Raw genomic sequence first — 20,190 nt, 5'->3', positions numbered from 1 at the left:
GCCTCCATTCACACCCTCGGCTGGGCATCAGATGTTCGATTTCTCACTTCTTAAAGGTGCAATAAGTTGGATATTGGCAGCCCCCCTAGCAACAAAATGACCACAGCGTAGGTCTGCAGGGGTGTCGCAGGGTTCAATAACAATGACTCAACGATTACTTCACAAAGTGGAAGGATTTCTGACTTTTAAAACTGACTCCTCCAACCTGTTTTGGAATAAACAGCAATAGATGGCGCTGCACCTGGACAATGTAGTCACAGAGAATTGAAATCCTTGTCTTTCTGGCTCTTTCAAGCCAGAAAATTCAAAGCAGTGTCATTGATTTAGTGATTTAGCTTCTTGAAATGACCTCTTAGCTGGATGTTTTTGTTTGCAAATTAACCTACAGAGAAGACATGGGCGACATCACTGGGGAGGTCGGCAGTAGAGTTTAGATCCCTCCTCTCTGTTTTTCCCCATCATTCTTAATATAAAGTTGAGTCAAGTTCATACATTAAAGAATGCCCCTCGAACCAAGAAATTTTGGCCAGTGAAAAGGGACCTGTCATGGGCTGCCTCTGTGGTTGTAAATATGAGAGAAAGAGTTCATCCCGACATGCCGGAGTCATCCTTGCAGCTCCCAAAATTGTCCCACAGAGTCTGAAATGGACGACTGGTCACTGCCTGGAGGATTGGATGACTAGGGAAGGGGGTGAGAGGTGGAAATCTCCTGAGCCATAAGGCTGGTTGAGTTGCCCGTTAGCCAGGATGGCGAGAGCTGCCAGGAGTGGAAGCTGAACAGCCGTAGACTGTCCGCGGGCTTTGTGTTGAAGAATATGTGCGGACAAGTGGGAGCGATTACAGAGATTTCGCTGGACCACGTAAAGCTCATTTATCCAAGTTGCCAAGATAGCACGACTCACATCAGCATAGGTGATAAGACTGCAGGTAGTAAACAACACAGAAAAATGACGAGGTGAAGGTAATTGTTTTTTAATGAGACGTATTTCCCTGTAATATGAAAAACAATATGCTCACTGTCGGTGTGTGTCTGTGTGTGTGTGTCTGTGTGTGTGCGCGCCTTTGTTTTTGCAGGAGGAAGTGTGCCCCACCTCACCAGGAGAGGCGGTTCAGAGGTGTGTGTGGACATCAGCGGTCAACATCAAGGACAAGTTTATTTATGTGACACAGCCAACCTTGGATCGAGTGCTCATAGTTGACATCCAGTCTCAGAAGGCCGTCCAGGTAATTGTCGGGCTAAACTGGAAAAAACAAGTTCTCGTCAGTTTTGCCAGAAACACAGAGAGAGGGTCTGACGATAACACAGGTCAAGAAAAAAAAAAGATTGAATAATCTTTCCTGTTTGTATCTTTGTAAAAGTGAAAAGTTGTTGTTTACAGTAATTGACTCCATCTGTGCCAAAAAAACTTCAAGGTTGCTCGGTGTCCCCATGTTGATTGAACGCAACATATTTCACAAAAACCTTCAATACAACATTGCTCCATATGGGTATTTTCTGTGATTGATTTTGCTGAATGAAGGACACACATGTTTTTTTTTCCAGTTCCATACATCATCCTCCTTCATGAAGTTCAAATATATGAATGCTTTGGGCCTAAACTAAAAATGACCTGTATCCTGTTATTTGGGAAACGCTTGTATCAGAGGTGTTGGAATATTGTACTTAAGTAACTATTTAGTAGAGCATTAATACAAATAAGTGAGCGCTGTGGTGTGACGATGTATGAGGAGTGTAGTCCAATGTAAATTCAATATTGCCAGGCTTTCTTTATGTCATCTGGCTCAACAAAACAGATCATTAGTGAAAGGTATCAGAATGGTGGTTATCAGCTTTCTTTGTTATCCCACACTTCCTTCAACCTAGTATTCTGGGTAATAAACACCAGTAGACTAAATAATTTTCCAGTTTATGGTCTATTAATCTGAGTAAAACACCACCAAGCAAAAAAATACATTTTCTGATTCATTAACTAAATGCACATAAATTAGTGTAGTAACAAACTGTAGTAATGGACATTGTAATACGTACATTGTGTCTGATACTGTGCTGTATCAGGTTTGACAACCTTTGGTTTTCAGCCTGCATAAAACGTAGCCTCAGGTTCATGTTTATAGCAGCCAGCATTAGTGACACCTGCCAATGTAGCCCATCGGCTTCAAGGTTCAACATGTTTCACATTCAGAGATACTGTTCTGCATACAGAACAGCTAGTTATTTGAGTCAATGTTGCCTTCCTATTAGCTTGAAGCTGTCTGAAGCAGTCTTCTTCCCCAATGTCTGACACCAACAAAACATTTTTGGCTATAAACTGCCTCTCCCTGGTATTTTTCTCTTTTTCTGATCATCCTCTGTAAAATCTAGAGATGATCGTGCCCATCTGGCACAAAAAAAAAGAAAACGTTAAAGAAGAAGACACGTTTCTTTAATATTTCAGGGAGGATGATTTTTGTTATCTTGCTTGAAAACAGCGTGAAACATCATCACTGCTACTTGTTCTATTCTGTTTACTAAATACTCAGAGATTTTTTGCATGTACAGTAGATTTATCCACAAGCTTACATTGATGTACTGTCCCCAGTCCCCAATCTGAAAGCCATAATAAAACATTTAGCTTGCATTTCTTGAGGTTGCACATTGTGGAATTTGAGGTGCGTTTAAGGTCATTTTCCTGCAACAAGAACCCAAAGCATGGTCAATCTAAAATGGTGCTACAAATGGTGCTGCAGTTTGAGAGTTCTTTTCATGAAAATCTGCACTTTTTTGCTCCAAATATATCGTTGTTCAGTGTAGCAGTCTGCCATTCGGACTTCCGGTTGAGCTTTGATGGAGTAGGACGCGATTAAATTGTTATTTATTTGCGCTTTTTGGGCATATTTCCAGTCCTGTTTCGGTTTGTGGATTGTCTTGTTGAGAAGTTTTACTCGGGCCGGCGTAAAATGGCAGCAAAAAATGTTAAAACCCGCAGTACTATTCAAACACATCTGAGGCCTGGTTTGCAAACCGCGACCACACCCTCGAGTGAGCCGTCGTCTCCTGCAAAGCCCCCCACATCTCAAGCTAATCCTGATATTGAGGCGCTCAAGGTCGAGTTGCTGGCTTTGCTGAGGAAAGATATCGCCGACATCTTTAAAAAGCAGTCTGCCATTCATCTGGTTTGTTTGGATGTTGTTTGGATGCCAAACTTCTGATTCCATTAAGGTTATTTCTATGAAATCGTGGAGACCTACTCCAAATGTCTATTTAAGAAAAAACTATTTTTATTTGGTTTTCTAGCAATTATTCAAGCAGCTCTTTCAACCTGACCTCTACTTTCTGTTTACCATGTCTTAATTCCATTACAAAGTAAGAAAGCTTCTACTTAAAAAAAAGCTATTTTCTTGTAGTCAAGCTTTGTGGGCATCAATTATTCTCTGTTCTTTAGAGTAGTAGGCAGCTGCTAGTTGTTGGGACAAGGTTTTAGGAGTCTGAGTGTTTATTAAGATGTGAAATGTGCATCCCCAGGCCTTTCCATAATTCTGACCTAATACGAAAATAGGCCTAACAAGCAACTGTAATCAAGGTTGGAAACCTTGGCAAAACTTATGTGAGAGGTCAAATCTTCTGGGGTGCCCAAACTTTTATTTTGCACCAAAATTATATAAAACAGAAAGTGCTCTAATCTTGCTTAAAATATTCAAAGTAATGTTTCATATTTGTCTTTTTAGACATCAGTTTATTATCTACTTACACACAACTATTCACAGTAGCAGTAATTTTGACCAGGGGTTCCCAGCCACTACTGTCACCACTACAGAGAGATTATAAAATCATTCTGATAAGCAACGTCAGTGTCAACAGCAGAGTGCAGGGCTTTGTCTGCATGTGTTGAATTTTTCTACTTGATGAAGTCTGTTTTGTTTCTTACTTGCTTGAAAGCTTGCCAGTGCATCAGCCCGGCTCTGTTCCACTTGAACCGCTAAAGTGCTGCTTTTTCAGCTTTAAGATCAGCTTTTGTTTGACTGCTAATCCCTGACCTGACCCATTTCATACAAACTGCAACCGTCAAGACCCACAGTTAACCTTAGCGTCAACGTGATGACCGAGTGACCCTGAGACCCACCTCTTCAAGGATACTGTCGCCTGGCAACCCTTCAGAAGTGCTTTAAAATGGCAAATCCTGCCATCTTCCTCACAGATGGTGTGAGGAAGCCGCCCCTTTAACACTCCTTGCTGCACCCGTCTCTTTTCCTGGTGGATTTTTTTTAATGCAAGGCTTCCTCAGGAAATAACAGTGAGTGGTGGAGTTGAATCATCAGTGTCAGTGGGTTTTTTGGGTGTGTCAGACTAATTCCGGGCTGTTCAGATCCCTGCAGATGTTCCTGACACCGTGATAGCTGTTTACAGCTTGCCAGCCTCTCAGGGACCTGCCAGTAAGCAGGTTGGTGTCCCAGAGTCTGTCACAAGCTCATTATTCAGTCGCCTGGAGGTTTAGCTTCATTGCATTATATTACCAGTTGTTAATTACCCACCTGAACCCGTCACTCGTCTCGAATGGTAAGATACGCGCAAGTTCTGGTTTCCCAGATTTTCGTGTTCTCATTGGATTATTAATATGATTGACATGCCGAAAGCAACAATAACAAGCGATTTGCGTTTTGAAATTTGCAACCAATTAAATTGTTAGTTAACAGTTTTTAATGAGCAAGCTGTATTTTGTGCATTATAACTAATGAATTGCAGAGTGCATGCGGATACTTGTGTGCAAGTAGCTGCAATGTTCTCCGCGCTTCATCTCTGACAGATCTGTAGAAGTTACTAGAGCATATTGGCTGAGGATCTTTATAATCTTCCTCAGCCAGAAAGAAGTTGTCAGTCGAGAGGAAAAGAACAACGCGGACACCTGTTTTCTCTGATGACTACATGCTCGGAGATTAGTTAGGATTCAACAGATATTCTCATCTTATTTGCAATAACTCTCTTAGGAGAGGTTTACTCTCTCAGTAATACAGTATATATTTTGCCAAGGTAAACAATACCATTAGGATTTTGTGGCAAAACAAATATTATAGAAGGAAAGCTGCAGTCAAAGGGGGTTGTGGGAATACAGGGTTGCAATAATTCTTTTTAAAAAGATGATTGCTTTTTCTTGCTGTTGTGAGGAGTAAAGCTACTGCATGCTCTCGCTTCCCCTGAGATTTCCGTATTCCCTTTGAGCCGGGTGTCTCTCTGCACTCAGGTGGACATAATGCATGAGGAGCGCTTTTCTGTCACATACGGCTCATCTATTGTTCTGGTTGGGAATATTGCCGCTGTGTGTCAAAGAACGGATAAAGACTGAAAGCAATTGTGTCTGTCACCACTTGATTTGAAACGCAGCTCAACACCAAACACACCTTATACATAAAAAGCACACCTCCAATCTACCTTGTTAAAAGAAGACTTGGACCTGTCAACCCGCGGTGCATTAGTCTGCAGGAAAACCTTTCAAAAGCATTACCATTGCACATCAAAGAGGGATCTCTTCAAACACAAGTCTAGTTTGCCTTGCGGTATTATACCATGGCCCTGCTGTCTTTGGGCTCAATTTGGTTTTTGATCGGTTGTGTGTTCTCTTTCAGACGGTCAGCACTGACCCATATCCAGTGAAGCTCCACTATGACAAATCTCATGACCAGGTGTGGCTGCTCAGCTGGGGAGACATGGAGAAGAACTTTCCTACCCTGCAGGTGTGTCCGTGGTTCACTAGTTAATTATATTTCAATGTTTTTCTCTCCTCTGCAGTCCTTGTCCATTTTCGTCCTTGTAAAACGGTTGAAAGCAGTGAGTTATATAAACAAGCACAGAGATGCAGACTATCAAGGCAAAGTTCGGATAGTTCACATGCTTTAAAATGTATTATGTTCACCAACTGTCAGAAAATTGTGAAAAATACCAATCATGTTGTCCCAGAGTCCAAGGCTGCTCATTTTTCCTTTACCAACAGTGCCAAATTATCTGGTCATTAATTTTCTATTACTCAACGAACCCTTTCAGGATTCTATAAATAAAAAGAGCTGATAGAGGAACTTAATATCTTCCTGCTGATTATATTAAATACCCTGTGTGAAGATAGGCATGTGTAAGCTGTAAAATCAGCAATAAGGAATAACTATTAGCATAACATTACCAACAAAGCCAATCCAGAAAGCTACAGGTGATAAAAACAAACAAACAGATCTTTTCTCCCTACAACAAATTCAGTGACTTCAGCCGTGCATTATTTGACAGTTGAAAAAAAGATTTTATTTTTATTTATTTATTTATTTTTTAGAAAGAGGGGCAATACATATTAATGAACATTTTAACAAATGTAAATATGCCAGATTATAGCCTTGGGCTAATTTCCATCTGCATCCCACCTTTACTTTCATTGCTTCTCCCTTAGAGTATATTTTAAGTTAATTAAATGCACTTTGAGTGCAGCAGGCATTAAGGCTGTAGTAGTTTTTGGTTCTGAACCACTACACATAAATCCAGGCACATAAACTTCTGACCACAAAGGTAGAGTGTTGTATCATTAAAAAGTTAAATTAAAATATATATATCAAAAGATGGTGCTTTTATTGCACATCAGGATTGGTCCATCTCATTCACACTGCTCTTTAGATATCCTGTTCTGACCACTTGTGTCTCTGCGAACAGCAAACATTAACTTGTTGGGTCAACATCAAAATGACCCAAATTTCATGTAATAATTTTTAACATGATACTCAAGATGAAGGGTTGCTGAGCCAGTGTAGCACATATTGCATACTTGAAGTGGTAAAACAGGACCTCTGGGGAACACACTGAAAATAGCACTCGCGCTATTATAGTATTAACTAAATCTGCTGTTTCTTTCTTTCTTTAAATTCTGGAATTCACTACACTTATTGATTGCACCTTATAAATACTCTTTGTATATGTTCAATTTTGAGGCCTTTGCTATAAATGGAACAAATATTTAATGAGTGTGTTTTTTAATTGTTTCCTTTGAGTCAAATTGAGCGGTTTCATTGGAAATTCTAGTTTGTCATCAGGAGCACAGAGATTTGTAATGCAGGGATTTGGTCTGTGGCAATTTGCCTTCAGCATTGTGGTACAATCAAAGCAAACCCTGCCTACACACAACCACATGTCTACACGCTTCCATGCATGCATGATGATTATTTAGACACCAAGGAATATAGCACACATCACCTCCTACTGAGAAGCTCCAGCTACTCAACAGCACGAGGAGAGGCTGAAGAGTTTTATCTGTTAAAAAATGCTGGAAACCTTTGCAGCTTTCTGATATTAGTCCCTTTCGGTTCATTGTTAGCTCCAAGTAAGTATGATTTAAAGACTTTAATGAGGAGAAACCAGCAGCACTGAGTGTATTCATCAAGCTCATTTTAAACACCCACCTGCTTCTCTGTTGGTCTTCACCAGGTGATCAATCAGGCCAGCGGAAGAGTCTCCCACCACACCGTTCACACACAACCGGTCGGCAGGCGCTTCGACAGAGTGGACGATTTCTTCATTCCCGCCTCCAGCCTCATCATTAACCACATCAGGTACATCCAGCATGATCCAGCAACATTCCTAATGTAAATTGATTTGCAAATTAGGTTCACCCCTTTGGCATTTAATTCACTTTACTTAAAATCTCTTCAAGACTCAATACAATAATTTGAATGAGCATTGTTTTGCGCTACTTGAGTGGGTTTTTGGATCAAGGCCACACAGTTATCTGATGAAACTGGGCACCCTGAAACTGATTATACAATTCCTTATTTTTTAAATAAATTCAAAAGACTAACAAGAACCAGCATAAAAAAATCACAAAAGAGTTGCAGAAAACAATAAATAATATAAGCATATTATAAGTATTAGAAATTTTAAATATGTCAGTGTACTCTTTGCTTTACATTTCTTGGCAGTATCTCAAAGGACACTTGCTGAAAGTCGCAGAATCCTTACAACTGTTAAATATCCTTTGACTGTTTAAACTCTGGTTTGGCCACGAAGAAAAAGGCCAAAGTTACTGATTTTTTTTTAATCAAATCACTCGGTCATAAAAACTTCCAAAAACAAAGAAAAACTAAATAATCTTAATCTTAATTTTTCCAACCAACAGATTACCAAAAATATTCAGTTTTCAGTAATAAACAGCAAGTGGCAGAAAATGATCTGCATTCTTCTTGAAAACTTTTTGAACAGTTACCAGATTTCAGTACAGTTGCAAATACTGAATTAATTTCATCAATTATTATTTTATCTTAAATGTTGCTAGGTTGTTTAAAATCAAGTATTTGTCGGCTGTGTTCCTGTGCAGGTTCCTGTGCAAAGACTGTAAATATTACACAGTAGCTCTGGTAGATCTTGTACGCAGTGCTTTTCAAATGCTCAAAAAATAAGAGGACTGACAAATGCAAGTGACTAGCGAGATAGGCATATCACACTGGTAAATTTATAATCCGATTCATTTTTTATAATTTTATAATTCTGTAGATTTAATAATACATCATAATAGATTCTGAATCTACCCCTCAGGGCATGTTAAGCTGTAAGGCATCTTCATGCCTACTTTAAAGTGTCTGGGAGGCAGAAGCTCAGCCCATCCAACTGGTTCACATTCCAAGCCATCAAATACTGCTCTTGGTCAGAAGTCGCTGGGGTGACAGACTTAAACATGTCAAAGGTGTTTAGGCATCGGTGCCCTGATGCAGGGGCTCCTGCAGTATTAGACTCTAAGAAGTATTGTGTATCAAATTCAAATAAAGGAGACACAAGGGCGAGGTGGAGGTCTAGGATAGAAGATGCTAAGGCAGGTTGCAGTTAATCTCCCATTTAGAGCGTTGCTTTTTTACTCAGTGGTTAGTTAAGTTTAGGAGTTTATTATGATTTTCGTCACTTGGTCACAACATTAAGGTGAATATTAAAAATGACATGTAAGCAAATAATCGTGCAGCAAAAATAAGGAGCTGAAAATGAACATCAAAGAGGATTTGTTTCTTTAATGGCCACTTTGGCTCCAAAAGTGAGTCCATCTCTGAAGGAAGCATTTTTGTAACCGGATACAAAAAAACTAAAAGATTGTGGCCTTTATGAATAGTAAACACCCACTCCCTGTTAGGGGTATAGAGGTTTTGACTGACAGATGGGACAAAGGAAAGTGGCTACAGCTGACGGCTGCCTGCTAGGCCCTACCTTTACTAATTTGATTGAAATAGACCTTTCAACCGTTCGGACTCTTTTCTTTTTCTTTTAAGGAAATAATGTAACAAATTTCCGAGCTTGGTGCTAGACATTACCAGTAAATGGTGATTACCTGATAAATCAGCAGCAATACCTGAGGCTTAGGTTTATTTCCAGTTCTGTACAGGATGTCCACATAATGTGCATTAACTTTAAAAACAATTAAATAAGCTATGCCGTTTATAGCTGTTGAAATTTTCCTTTCAGAAACATCATGACCAAAACAGAATAACAACAATTAAATGCAGCTGCCTCTTACACTGATAAAGATATCCCCAAACTCTTTGTGTCAAACGGTTAAAGAGTGGTTTTAAGAATGAATCAGCAATTAGTATTATCATCAAATGCCACTACTTACAGGAGTCATTAGTATTTTCTTTGTTCTCACCGAGATCAAATAAAAAAAAACAACCCAACAAAGTCAGAGAGTGGGGGGGCAGTTTGGCACCTCACCTGCTCTTTATCGCTTTAGTTCATCAACAACAAAGCATAGACCTGCTGAGTGCAGAGTGCATCGAAACGCTGCTTCGGTTTTCACATGTCACGAGCAGCTGTCACACCCAGGCTTAACGCGGATAGAGAAAAGCTTTTCCCAAACGCTTGGCTAATGTCACGGAGAGGCCAGGAACAAGCAGGAGGTCTGGAGGATTTCAGGAAGTTAACGGTCTCCTGCCGAGGAGGAGCACGCAGTCCGGCGTGTGTCTGTGTGGTGGGAGTGTGGGTGGGGTTGCTGGCACAGCTGTAATTAGATCCACTGAGACCTGCAGGGAAGATTGCAGGAAAGTGTGACCATGTTTTCTTTCTTTTTTTCCCCCACAATGTTGTGTGAAAAGTGCTCTCTTTAACAGCTACTCATAATTAAAAATAAGCTTTCTCTTTGGAGGTGCAACTATTATGAATGTTTTTCATATGGCTAAAATCGGACAGTACCTGAGGCTGAAGCCGAGTACTCTTCTGGAGAATGTGTGACAACATGTGAAGCAGGACAAAGCTTTGGATCTATACACATTTTTTATTTGGACAACTGTTTTATTGCAGATAATAGAGAAGTTGGAATTAACTGCTACCCCGTGGCTCTGATTTTTCTTTATATATCTGGTACTCACACAGGCATTTATCTGCTGGCAGGAACACAGCATCGATTAGTCGATTAAGCAACATGAGCAGTGTGCGAACGGCCAACATATATTCAGCAACTTCCAGGGATTGTTTAATGACTGGGGATTCCCTCGGCAGCTACTATAAAGCAAACAGGAACTTCCAGGGGCTGTCATTCATTACAGCCATCGACTTGTAGCCAAGCAAATTTACATGTCAGCAAAAGGAAAGAAAAAAAGTGGTTGTTTCTTATTTATGCCCACATCTATAGCACCCTGCAGCTCAAGCTACCCACACTTCTTTTTTTTTTTTCTCCACAAATTTCTAATCATTGCACAGACTCCCTTTTGGCAAAACAAGTCGAGCGAGATGTTGGTTTGATGTTTCTTTTTGTGCTAGAGGATGGGTGAACAAGAATTGCTGTGCTTTAGATATATTTTACTGTTCAGCATCCATTGTCGCTGCTCACGAGCTTTACCCTGAGGATCTTTTACTGAACTGCATAGCAAACATTACTCTGGGGTTAAGTGTTTAGACTCAGCCATTTCTAAAGTGAAAACACTGACACAGAGATGAGTTAGCATGCAAAGCAGCTAGTTGAACATAGCCATCTTGTGCAGAATTGGGGGAAATCTTTTATGCATTAGTCATTGGTACAAACGACAAACAGCAGCTGTCAGTTTGGCACAGAGCAATCCGGGTCTGCCAGTGAAGCACCCCAGCTGTGTTCACATCACAGCAAGGCCAAACAATGTCTGATTATCAATTTTTCATACATGAAAAAAAAGTCAAACCATTGAGAAAAGTATTTGTTTCATCGCATCGACCTTTTGCTTCCAAGCATGTTACCAATATTTCACAGCATTTGTGCACTAGTCATTGATCAGCCACAATATTGATAATAATCCATGGCAAAACAATTTCAGTGTTGTTTGATAGGCTTGTTTGATGAGTTGTATTATTGGTCTGTAAATCACCAGCTCTGCCTGCCAGTGGGTGAAAATGGTTTTTCAGATTTAAACTGCACAATACATTTTTCTGATGATTTTCTTCTAGATTCCCCCATCTTTCTTCAGAGCTTATTTTTTAATATAGGTGAGGGACACTATAGTAGAATCAAGAACCAACATGTTTAGTGACGGAGGGCTTTTTAATTGACATAAAACCGCTTTGGTGGTTTCATAGAATTGATTGAATGATCATAAATCTTTGTAAGACTCCAGTGAATCGAATACAACTTATGAAAGTTAACCAGTGTATACTGCCAACAAATTTTACAGTCTAAATTACTCATAAGTCCTGATTGTATAATGAAAACTTTGTCTGATTAATTCATTTGAATGGGCATTTTAATTCTTGGCTGTTCTGAGAATTTGGCTGTATTCACAAGCACTTACTGAGAGAGATGCTAGAGCTTCTTGTTAGGATACAGTGCAGTATTCACAACGCTTCGCTCATTCCACAATTTGTCGTATTACAGTGGTTGTTTCTTATTGAATCTTAGGATTCAATTCATTTTTCACCCTTAAAATTCTACAAATACCTCATAATGACAAAGTGAAGAAGGTTTGCGCACACAGCCACCAGTATAGACCAGTTCGGAGCCAGGAAAAAACAGCAAAGTGTGGTTCATTTCAGTTTGATGTCAACTCCAAATAAAAGTTTATTGTATATAATCATTAGTTAGGCTAGCATTGACTCTGCTAGCCTAACTAATGATTAAGAGAGAAATTCTGAAAGGCTGCTGATATCACTGCTTGCTTCTTATGGAAGTAACACATTCACATATCTGAGCAATAACAACTTGGTAGGATGAGTGAACTGGTCCAGTGTTAGACTCTAACCTTAAATAAAAGTCCAGTCCAGGTAATTAATTTGGATTAGATTGTCCAAGTCTCTTACCGTTTCCCTGCAGCAACCTGCCTACTCTGACCTGTTTCCTTTGTCTTTGCTTTACTTATTCTGAAATCCTTGGTTCCCCTTACAGGGATTAAACTAGTTGTTTTTCAGTGGTGGTCCTCAGTTTCCTTTCAGTCTTAGACTTGGCTAAATCATAATAATAGATTTTTGTATTTTTATTAAATGACAATGAGTAGAGAGTAGCTCTTTAACTGTATGAAGGGGGTGGAGTGCAGAACAGAAAATGGTCAAATAATTCATATTGCAAGTTCTTACAGTAACACTGAGTTACAAAAGGAACAATTAAATCTGCTGTCTTCCTGATTAAATTGGAAAAAAAAGGATTTTTAGTTGTGAAAATGAATGAAAATAAATGGTCTGCTCCACAATTTTTGTGCTAAATGCAGACAACTGTTTTGTAGCACAGTCTAGACTTGGCAACAAAATATGAAAAACTGCTCCATTAATAATAAGACAAGCTAATTAAAGACTATTTAAGATGCCAAAAGCCATCGATCGTTAGCAGCTCCAAACCAACGGCAGGAAATTTTTAAGTAAAAAAAACAACCCAAAACTAAATGCTGATCACATAATAAGTGAAATATAACTAATTAAGGAGTAAAGCCAGCCTCGCACACGTGAGAAATAGTTGTTATCAGTTTATGCTCACATGTTACAAACCAAAAACTCTGCTTTAGTTGTTTCTGTGACCCTGTGCAATCTCCTGCCTGGCCCCAGTGGACACAATGATCTCTGGATCAATGATTCCCTTCACAGTGATGATAATGTGCTGTGTGGCTTTCAAACAGCCATTTTCTGTTCACAGGTACAGACAGTGTGGTGTTCAAACGGCATAAAAGATGATGAATGACGGCAAGATTGAAGCGCCTGTCAGCATCAATCACCTGGTATTCGCATTTAATTGAGGCCTGTCCGCTCCTTGCATATTCCAACTGTTCAGCTGTTAAAGTGTAATGTGCCATTAGGAGGTTCTTTGGGTTTTTCTAATGAGTAGCATTTTCACTGATTGTTGCCCACATATAACACTGCTATGATTCTATTAAAGGGGAAAGTGTAGATGATTTTAGACAGCCAATATGAAGATTGCCAGAGGGCAGAAGATGGCCGTTTTAGTGTTTTAAATGGACCTCTCAGATATGTTAAAGTTTTGCTCCTGAAAATTTATTTAAAATTATGACAGTCCAACAATCTTCATAATTACCTAGTAAAAAAAATCAATTTCTTATTTCAGGTTGACCTTGCCTTATCATCTGCATTGTGCTGGTCGATTTAAGATTTTTTTTGCACCTGCAGGTTAAGCTTCTAGGGGGCATTTTACTGTCAGATTTCTTTAAAAAAAATCAAAAATTACAGAACATTTTCAAATACAGTGCATGACTGTTCAAAGCAAATGACTTGAGCTTTGAACTAACAAGATGTCCTTCTGCATTAATCATGCAAAAAGGCCGGGAAGCTCGAGAAGACAGCCTAGAAACGTATGATTTTGCCCCTCAAATTCAGCTTACAAGCACTAATTGCTAGTCAGTCTGTATTAGAGCACAAATTATAAAGAGTGTAGAACTAAACACAGCTGCAGCTGATAGGATGATGTAGTTGGTCATAAAACAAAAAATTAAAAATGCAATTTGATGATGGTCTAGGATGGAAAAACTAAGAATCATCAAGATTATTATAATTAACATGGGGTGCGATGACTATATACTTCAAATTTCATCAGCAGTTGTTGAGATATTTTATCTAATAGTATGAGTGCTAGAGTTAAAGGTAAAACTCTGGATTAGCAAAGTCAGAAGCTCTTCAAGTCTGTGAAACAAAATTCAAAAAAGTCATGCAGCAATCCAAGGAAAAGGTGTTTAAAAACCCCCTCAAAGTTCTAATGTACTGTTTTTGTGTAATTTTGGTCAAATTTGTCAGCACAACCAGACTGAGGAGACTGTATGTTTATTTATATGGGGATGAGTTTCCATTGAAATCCCTTTTACAACTGGTTTTCAAATGAAAACCAAGTTAAACCCAAAATGTATTTACTTTACCCCCCCCCCCCCCCCCCATTGGTTCCAAGCAGGTCATGGGAGAAATGCCACCGGCGGTCAGAACTACAATGGTACCTGATGGTCTTCTAATCTTAGCAGAGCAACACAGTGTTGCAGTGGCTAGCACTCATGCCCTACAGTGAAAAGGTCCTAGATTTGGATTGACTGACAGCTGAGCTTTTTTTTGTGGAGTTTGCATATTCTGCCTGTGTTTGAGTGAGTTTTCTCCAGGTACTCACTCCACTTGGTTTAAAGGAAAGCATTGACCAATTACAATCCATAAAGGCTAAGAATGCAAAAGTTGCAGCATCACTAAGGAGGCAAATTTCACCTGCTGACTCGCTAAATCTCATTCTCAGCAATGTGTGGACGTGCTGAGTTGCGGCATTTTGTCAGATAGCCGAGATGTTTGCTGGATGGGGATTATAGGGAATATATTGTGCATTATTTGCAGTTTATGCATCAGAAACTGTATATAGAAATAATATACAACATTTAAACTTGCTTCTACGTTTGTGTTTTGTTTTAACACGGGGGTCTGTGGGGATTCATTTGATCTCGAAGGAAGCCTCAAGAGTTTATTAAACAAACTGCAGATTTGGGCAGTTGTGCATTACTGCTTGGACAGTCTTAAATGAGAAAAATGTATCGCTAAAGTCATGCTCAGGTAAACCGAAATATTTTGGATATGTTCTGACCCTACTTTTGTACAAAGTGCTCAACCAGTCAACTGGGTTGGCAGTTTCTTGATTCTTAATTTGGATTTCAGAAGAAAAATGTGATATTGATTAAATCTTTTCTTTGTTTTTCTCTTTAAATTCTCTGCAGATTTGGCCTCATCCTTCATCGAAATGAGCCTGTCCTACACAAGATTGACCTGGAGACGACTTCATATGTGAAAAACATCAGTTTATGGGAGTACAGCTGCATCCCCAAGTCTGTAGCCTACACCCATCTGGGTGGCTATTACTTTGTTAACTGCAGGCCAGACTCTACCGGTGCCACGCAGCCTCAGCTCATCTTAGACAGCGTGACAGACAGCGTAATTGGACAAAACCGTGACATCACTGGCACTCCCTATGTGTCTCCAGACGGCCACTACTTGGTCACTGTCGATGACAGTGATGGCTTGATGAGAATCCAGACGATCTCAGAGCGAGGGCAAATCCAGGAACCCTTCGATATCCACACCAACTTGCACCTATCTGATCTGGCCTTCCAGCGCTCCTTCACCGAAGTCCACCAGTATAACGTTTTCGGCAGCTCCGGCCGTCAAACTGACGCTCTGTTTGTGGAGCTGAGCACCGGCAAAGTCAAGATGATCAAGAGCTTGAAGGAGCCGACCAAGTCCTTTGAGTGGCCGTGGAGCAGCAAGAACAGGATCATGGCGGGCAGCGGACTGTTCGGACAGTACCTCATGACACCGTCCAGAGAGTCCCTCTTCATCCTGGATGGACGGCTCAACAAGCTCAACTGTGAGATCACCGATGTCCTCAAAGGCAACGTGGTGGTGTGGGTGGGAGAGTCTTAGGTCATGACGATGAGACCCAGTGAGCTTTTTCCTTTCAAAGGTACTAATGCACTGAATTCTGTTGCAGATTCTTTAGTTTTGTGGGAGTCCGATAATGAAAACCACAGATTCAGAAACCAAATTGACTTCATCACACGGATGAGGGACTGTCATCCGAAAATGAAAAAAATAAAATAAAATAAAAAATGCTAAAAAAAAGAACAAATATGTGAGGGCATAATTGATTGATATTGTCTTGAAGCCAAGTTTGTTTGTTTTCTTTTCACCTGGGGGTTTGCCTCTACATCAAAGTTGCTTGCTAGTAACATTTTTTTCAGGAAAATTGGTATGAAATCATAAATATGTGCAACTTTGCATTATTATTCGGTTGTATTCAGTGTGTGGGAATGCTGTAGATAATCTCTTAACAAAAACAAACTAAAGTGAATCGGCAGAAACGCATATATACATATATATTGTATACACCCAGATTAAATCTTATAATTTCAATTTTCCCATTCCCAACTTTTTTCCTGTGCCTTCAAGGAAAATTCCCCTCCATCAGAGGAATTAGCATAATTATTCCCAGTGTGACTGCAGACTAATACCTCTTTCTTTGACCCCTTCATTCATGGTGAGTGTGAGTGGTTCCTCACAAATCTACAGCTCTCGTCCATCGAATGCAGCCAAATCTGTCTAATTAAAACGAGCCCTTGCTGTGATCCCATCCTGTTTGAAGTGGAGACTGAGTGGTTCATTATGGTTGTGTGCTCTGTAACCTTTGATCCGAAATTATAACCAGCTTTGGAAGGTTTTGAATGATATAGGTTTTTTTTTCCTCTTCTTTTCATTTATAGTCTAAAGCAGAAAAATGAAAGTCAGTGGTGATGTTAGGTAAATATTGCCAGCTTTACACATTGTGAAATTTAAAATATTTCAAAAATGTTCCTTAGCTAAGAGTCAATAGAGCACTCGTGTGTGAAGAAAATTCTGTCATAATTTTAATATCCCTGGACCAAATAAAAGAAAAGCATCTTAGAGTGTAGCTGAATGTGGAGCACATGCGTAGTCTGCTCTGTTTGACAGCATGTTTCAAGTGAATGTTTTAATGTGAAGTAATGATGAACTAGCACACTGGGGACTGGGGTAGATGTGGTTGTGCCGTGTAGAGGGTCTTTGAGCATGAGAAGCAGCTCTTTCTAGATGCTACTGCAGTAGTCAATGAAACCGTTTCCTAGCTGGACACATTTCTATGCATATTCACCCTAGCACTCTATGACTCTGAATCACAATGGGCAACTGTATCTCAAATTTAGTATGAACTTTTGATGTGTACAGATTATATATAGTCATTCTGTCTTTCCAGTTAAAGCGTATATACTTTGATTTAAATTTTCCTGTTTTAAACCCCGACTCTGCTGATGACGACCTCTGACCTTTCTCTCTGTTAATGTCCTGTACATAGCGGCTGGCTGTGACTCCATTCGTTTCTCATCAGTGTACAGATTCTGCCAGGTTCTGTTCATTTCAGAAAATCAGCACACTCCTTTTTAAGAATGAAAAACAAAACACACAGCTATCATTATGGACATCCTGTTCCCAAGCAGCACATTGTGATCACAAACACTGATTCCACTTCCCTATAGCCATGTCTCGTATGTTCTTTCATGTGATTGTTATTTATATAGAGAAAACACGCTTGTCATTTTACCCAACAATAAAAAATATATCATGAACCAAGTGTATCGTTGTGTCTTTTTGTTGTTAAAGTGACCTTCTATAGAGGCCGCTTTACAGCTATGGAATAAAGGCTCCTTTAGGAGCCAAGCTGACCGTTATTTATTCTGCAACAAGAACAAGGTCACAAGTCTGTTTTCCCTTTGGGTGCATTTATCTTGCAGCAAAGAATGCTTAAGATAACTGTAAGAAGCAGAAAAAAAATACATAAATTAAGACTTTTTAGTTTCATGCAAAAATGTGTGTGTATTTTTGTTATTGCAGGCCTCAGCCACACAGAGACCAATCAGCTTCCCTAAGCCTGCTGGGAAACAATGTGTATTCCCCCATGGTTCGTGAATGATTGCTGGAGGTTACTGGCTGTGTCAGCTGAAATCAGTCACCAAGAGCGTCCTGCACCAAAAACCTCCTTGTGATTGCTTTGGTCACTAACAGATTACCGCAGTTGCCCATAGTGTGCATGGAAGACAACGATTTATCTGCAAACACTCGCCTGCTGCTTACTGAGAAGTAGTGAAACTTGAAAAAGTGCGACCCAAACCAGAATCGGAGGGGGAAACCCCCCAAAACAATTGAAAATGCATGACTTTTACTATGAAAGCGAACAGTCTTTGCAGACAAGTTAGCATCTTTCATGAATACTGCAAGTGAATGTGACACTTACAGCTAGAAAGAATTGCAATTGCAACCCCTGTCTTCTAGTGAGCAGTGGTTGCCAACAGGTCTCTGTGTGACTGGATCTTAGCTCTCAGGTAAAATGTGAAATGTATTTGACTAACTGAAGGTAAAGAAAGTATATTCTTTGTGTATTTTAGTGATATAGCACCAATATTTGCTTTTCAAGTACTCGTTTGCTTAAAAAAAATATTTGTACAAGAAAGTCACTGCCTCCAAGTGCCTGAGGCCATGGTTCTCTGCTGGGCAATCGTGGCTCAAGAGTTGGGTGTTTGTCTTGTAACCGGAAGGTTGCCGGTTCGAGCCCCGGCACACAGTCGTTGTGTCCTTGGGCAAGACACTTCACCTACTACCTACTGGTGAGGGGCCGATGGCGCGATATGGCAGCCTCGCTTCTGGCAGTCTGCCCCAGGGCAGCTGTGGCTACAACTGTAGCTTGCCTCCACCAGTGTGTGAATGTGAGAGTGAATGAATAGTGGAATTGTAAAGCGCTTTGAGGGCCCCGAAAAGCGCTATATAAATGCAATCCATTATTATTATTACTTCAAGCAGGGGACTTCAATTATCTTGTTAACAAGTGATGAGCAGGTGGGCTGTGATTTGGACTAGTGGATTGATGAGGCTTCAGCAGCAATGTGGCCATCGTACCAGACTATCGTGGTAAGAAGAGAGCGGAGCTCAAAGGAAAGTTTTCATTTTACGAGTCAATCTGCACCCCAACCCTCACCTATGTTCATTGAGGTACTTCTGCGTCTGCTTAGGATGCCTTCTGGACAATTTCCTTTGGAGGTTTTCCATGCACACTGAACTCAGAGGAGACCCTGGACCTAGAACCCACTGGAGAGATTATATATCTCGTCTGGTCTTTAAGCGCCCCAGGATCCCCCAGGAGTAACTGGAAAGTATGACTAGGGAGAAGGACATTTGGAAAAACCCACTTAGCCTATTGCCACCATTACCTGACTTTAGATAAGCAAATAACAATGGATTAATAGAGGGTAAGTATGTTCAAAATTGTTCAAAATGGCATTAAAATTCATTTTAGTATTTTTTACAAAATCACGTATTATTGAAAACTTCATATTTGTGTTTACTACATACTTAAGTTGATCCAGTTAGAGCTCATTTTGTATCAGGTGATTTTATAACTTAATCTATAAAATCATATAAAGTCACGTTTTGCCAGCTTTTCATTTGGGAATCACCTACCTGTGAAGGTAAAAATACTGCCATTTAAAGTGTGCTGCAGGCAGAAGACATTTAATGAAAATGAAACTGAGAAGTCCCTGAGAACAGAGTGAATCTCCATCAACGCTGATGAGGCAAACTATTCTTATGCAAATTATGGTGTTCTAATTTATAAGAATGAAAGGCTTTTCCTGATTTTTTTTTTTTTTTAACACCACCACATCGGCAAAACTGCCTGGGTAATCTGCAGGATTTTCCTGCAAAGGGAAACTTGGGTTATAATTTTTGAAAACACTGAGAAATCTATCAAACAAAGATTACATTTATTTTTTGATGTTTGGACTGTTGGATGGACAAACTGGCTCGTTTCAAGAAGTCATCTTGGCCTTTAGGAGATTGTAAGGGACATATCTGGAGGGATACAACCATTTGATTAATGAAGGGGGAAAAACTGAAGTTTTTGGATGCAAATCTAAACTCTAATTTGGAACTTGTCATTATCTTCAAAGGAAGATGAAGAAAACTTTAAGAATTTTGTTTTTTTCTGATTTTTTTTCTATATTAAAGTCATATCCTTGACTTTTTCAGTGGTTCATCATTGAAATTTCCTTCCCACTGATATGTGTTATGGAAGAAAAAAAAAATATTATAGCCAGTATATTCATGTTTCAGCACAGGTAATGTTTTCTGGCACTGTCATATTTTTCTCTCAGGGCTTATTCATCTTTAAAATGTATACAGCTGCAGGTTCAGTCGGGTGTTTTGGATAAAAGGATCCTCCAAATTGCACA

The 20,190-nt window shown here is 39.7% G+C and overlaps 1 protein-coding gene across 4 annotated transcripts in view; it reads left to right on the top strand.

The window, feature by feature from the left end:
• The window catches only part of fstl5 (follistatin-like 5), a 201,090-nt gene extending 183,562 nt beyond the window's left edge, over positions 1-17,528 (top strand). For all 4 annotated transcript variants that reach the window (XM_085416209.1, XM_085416189.1, XM_085416198.1 and 1 more), the window contains 4 exons: positions 1,075-1,224; positions 5,599-5,706; positions 7,430-7,554; positions 15,118-17,528. In XM_085416209.1, the coding sequence (XP_085272335.1) occupies positions 1,075-1,224; positions 5,599-5,706; positions 7,430-7,554; positions 15,118-15,820 (1,086 nt within the window). In that variant the 3' untranslated portion in view covers positions 15,821-17,528. The remainder of the gene's footprint in view (positions 1-1,074; positions 1,225-5,598; positions 5,707-7,429; positions 7,555-15,117) is intronic.
• The last annotated feature ends 2,662 nt before the right edge of the window (positions 17,529-20,190 follow it).

This window comes from Rhamphochromis longiceps, linkage group LG2, assembly GCF_057381845.1.
Source record: "Rhamphochromis longiceps isolate RC_006_pf linkage group LG2, R_longiceps_female_GT1.1, whole genome shotgun sequence".
Classification (NCBI taxonomy): domain Eukaryota; kingdom Metazoa; phylum Chordata; class Actinopteri; order Cichliformes; family Cichlidae; genus Rhamphochromis; species Rhamphochromis longiceps.
Note: the sequence above shows the minus strand (reverse complement) of the source record. Positions and strands in the feature narration are given on the sequence as shown.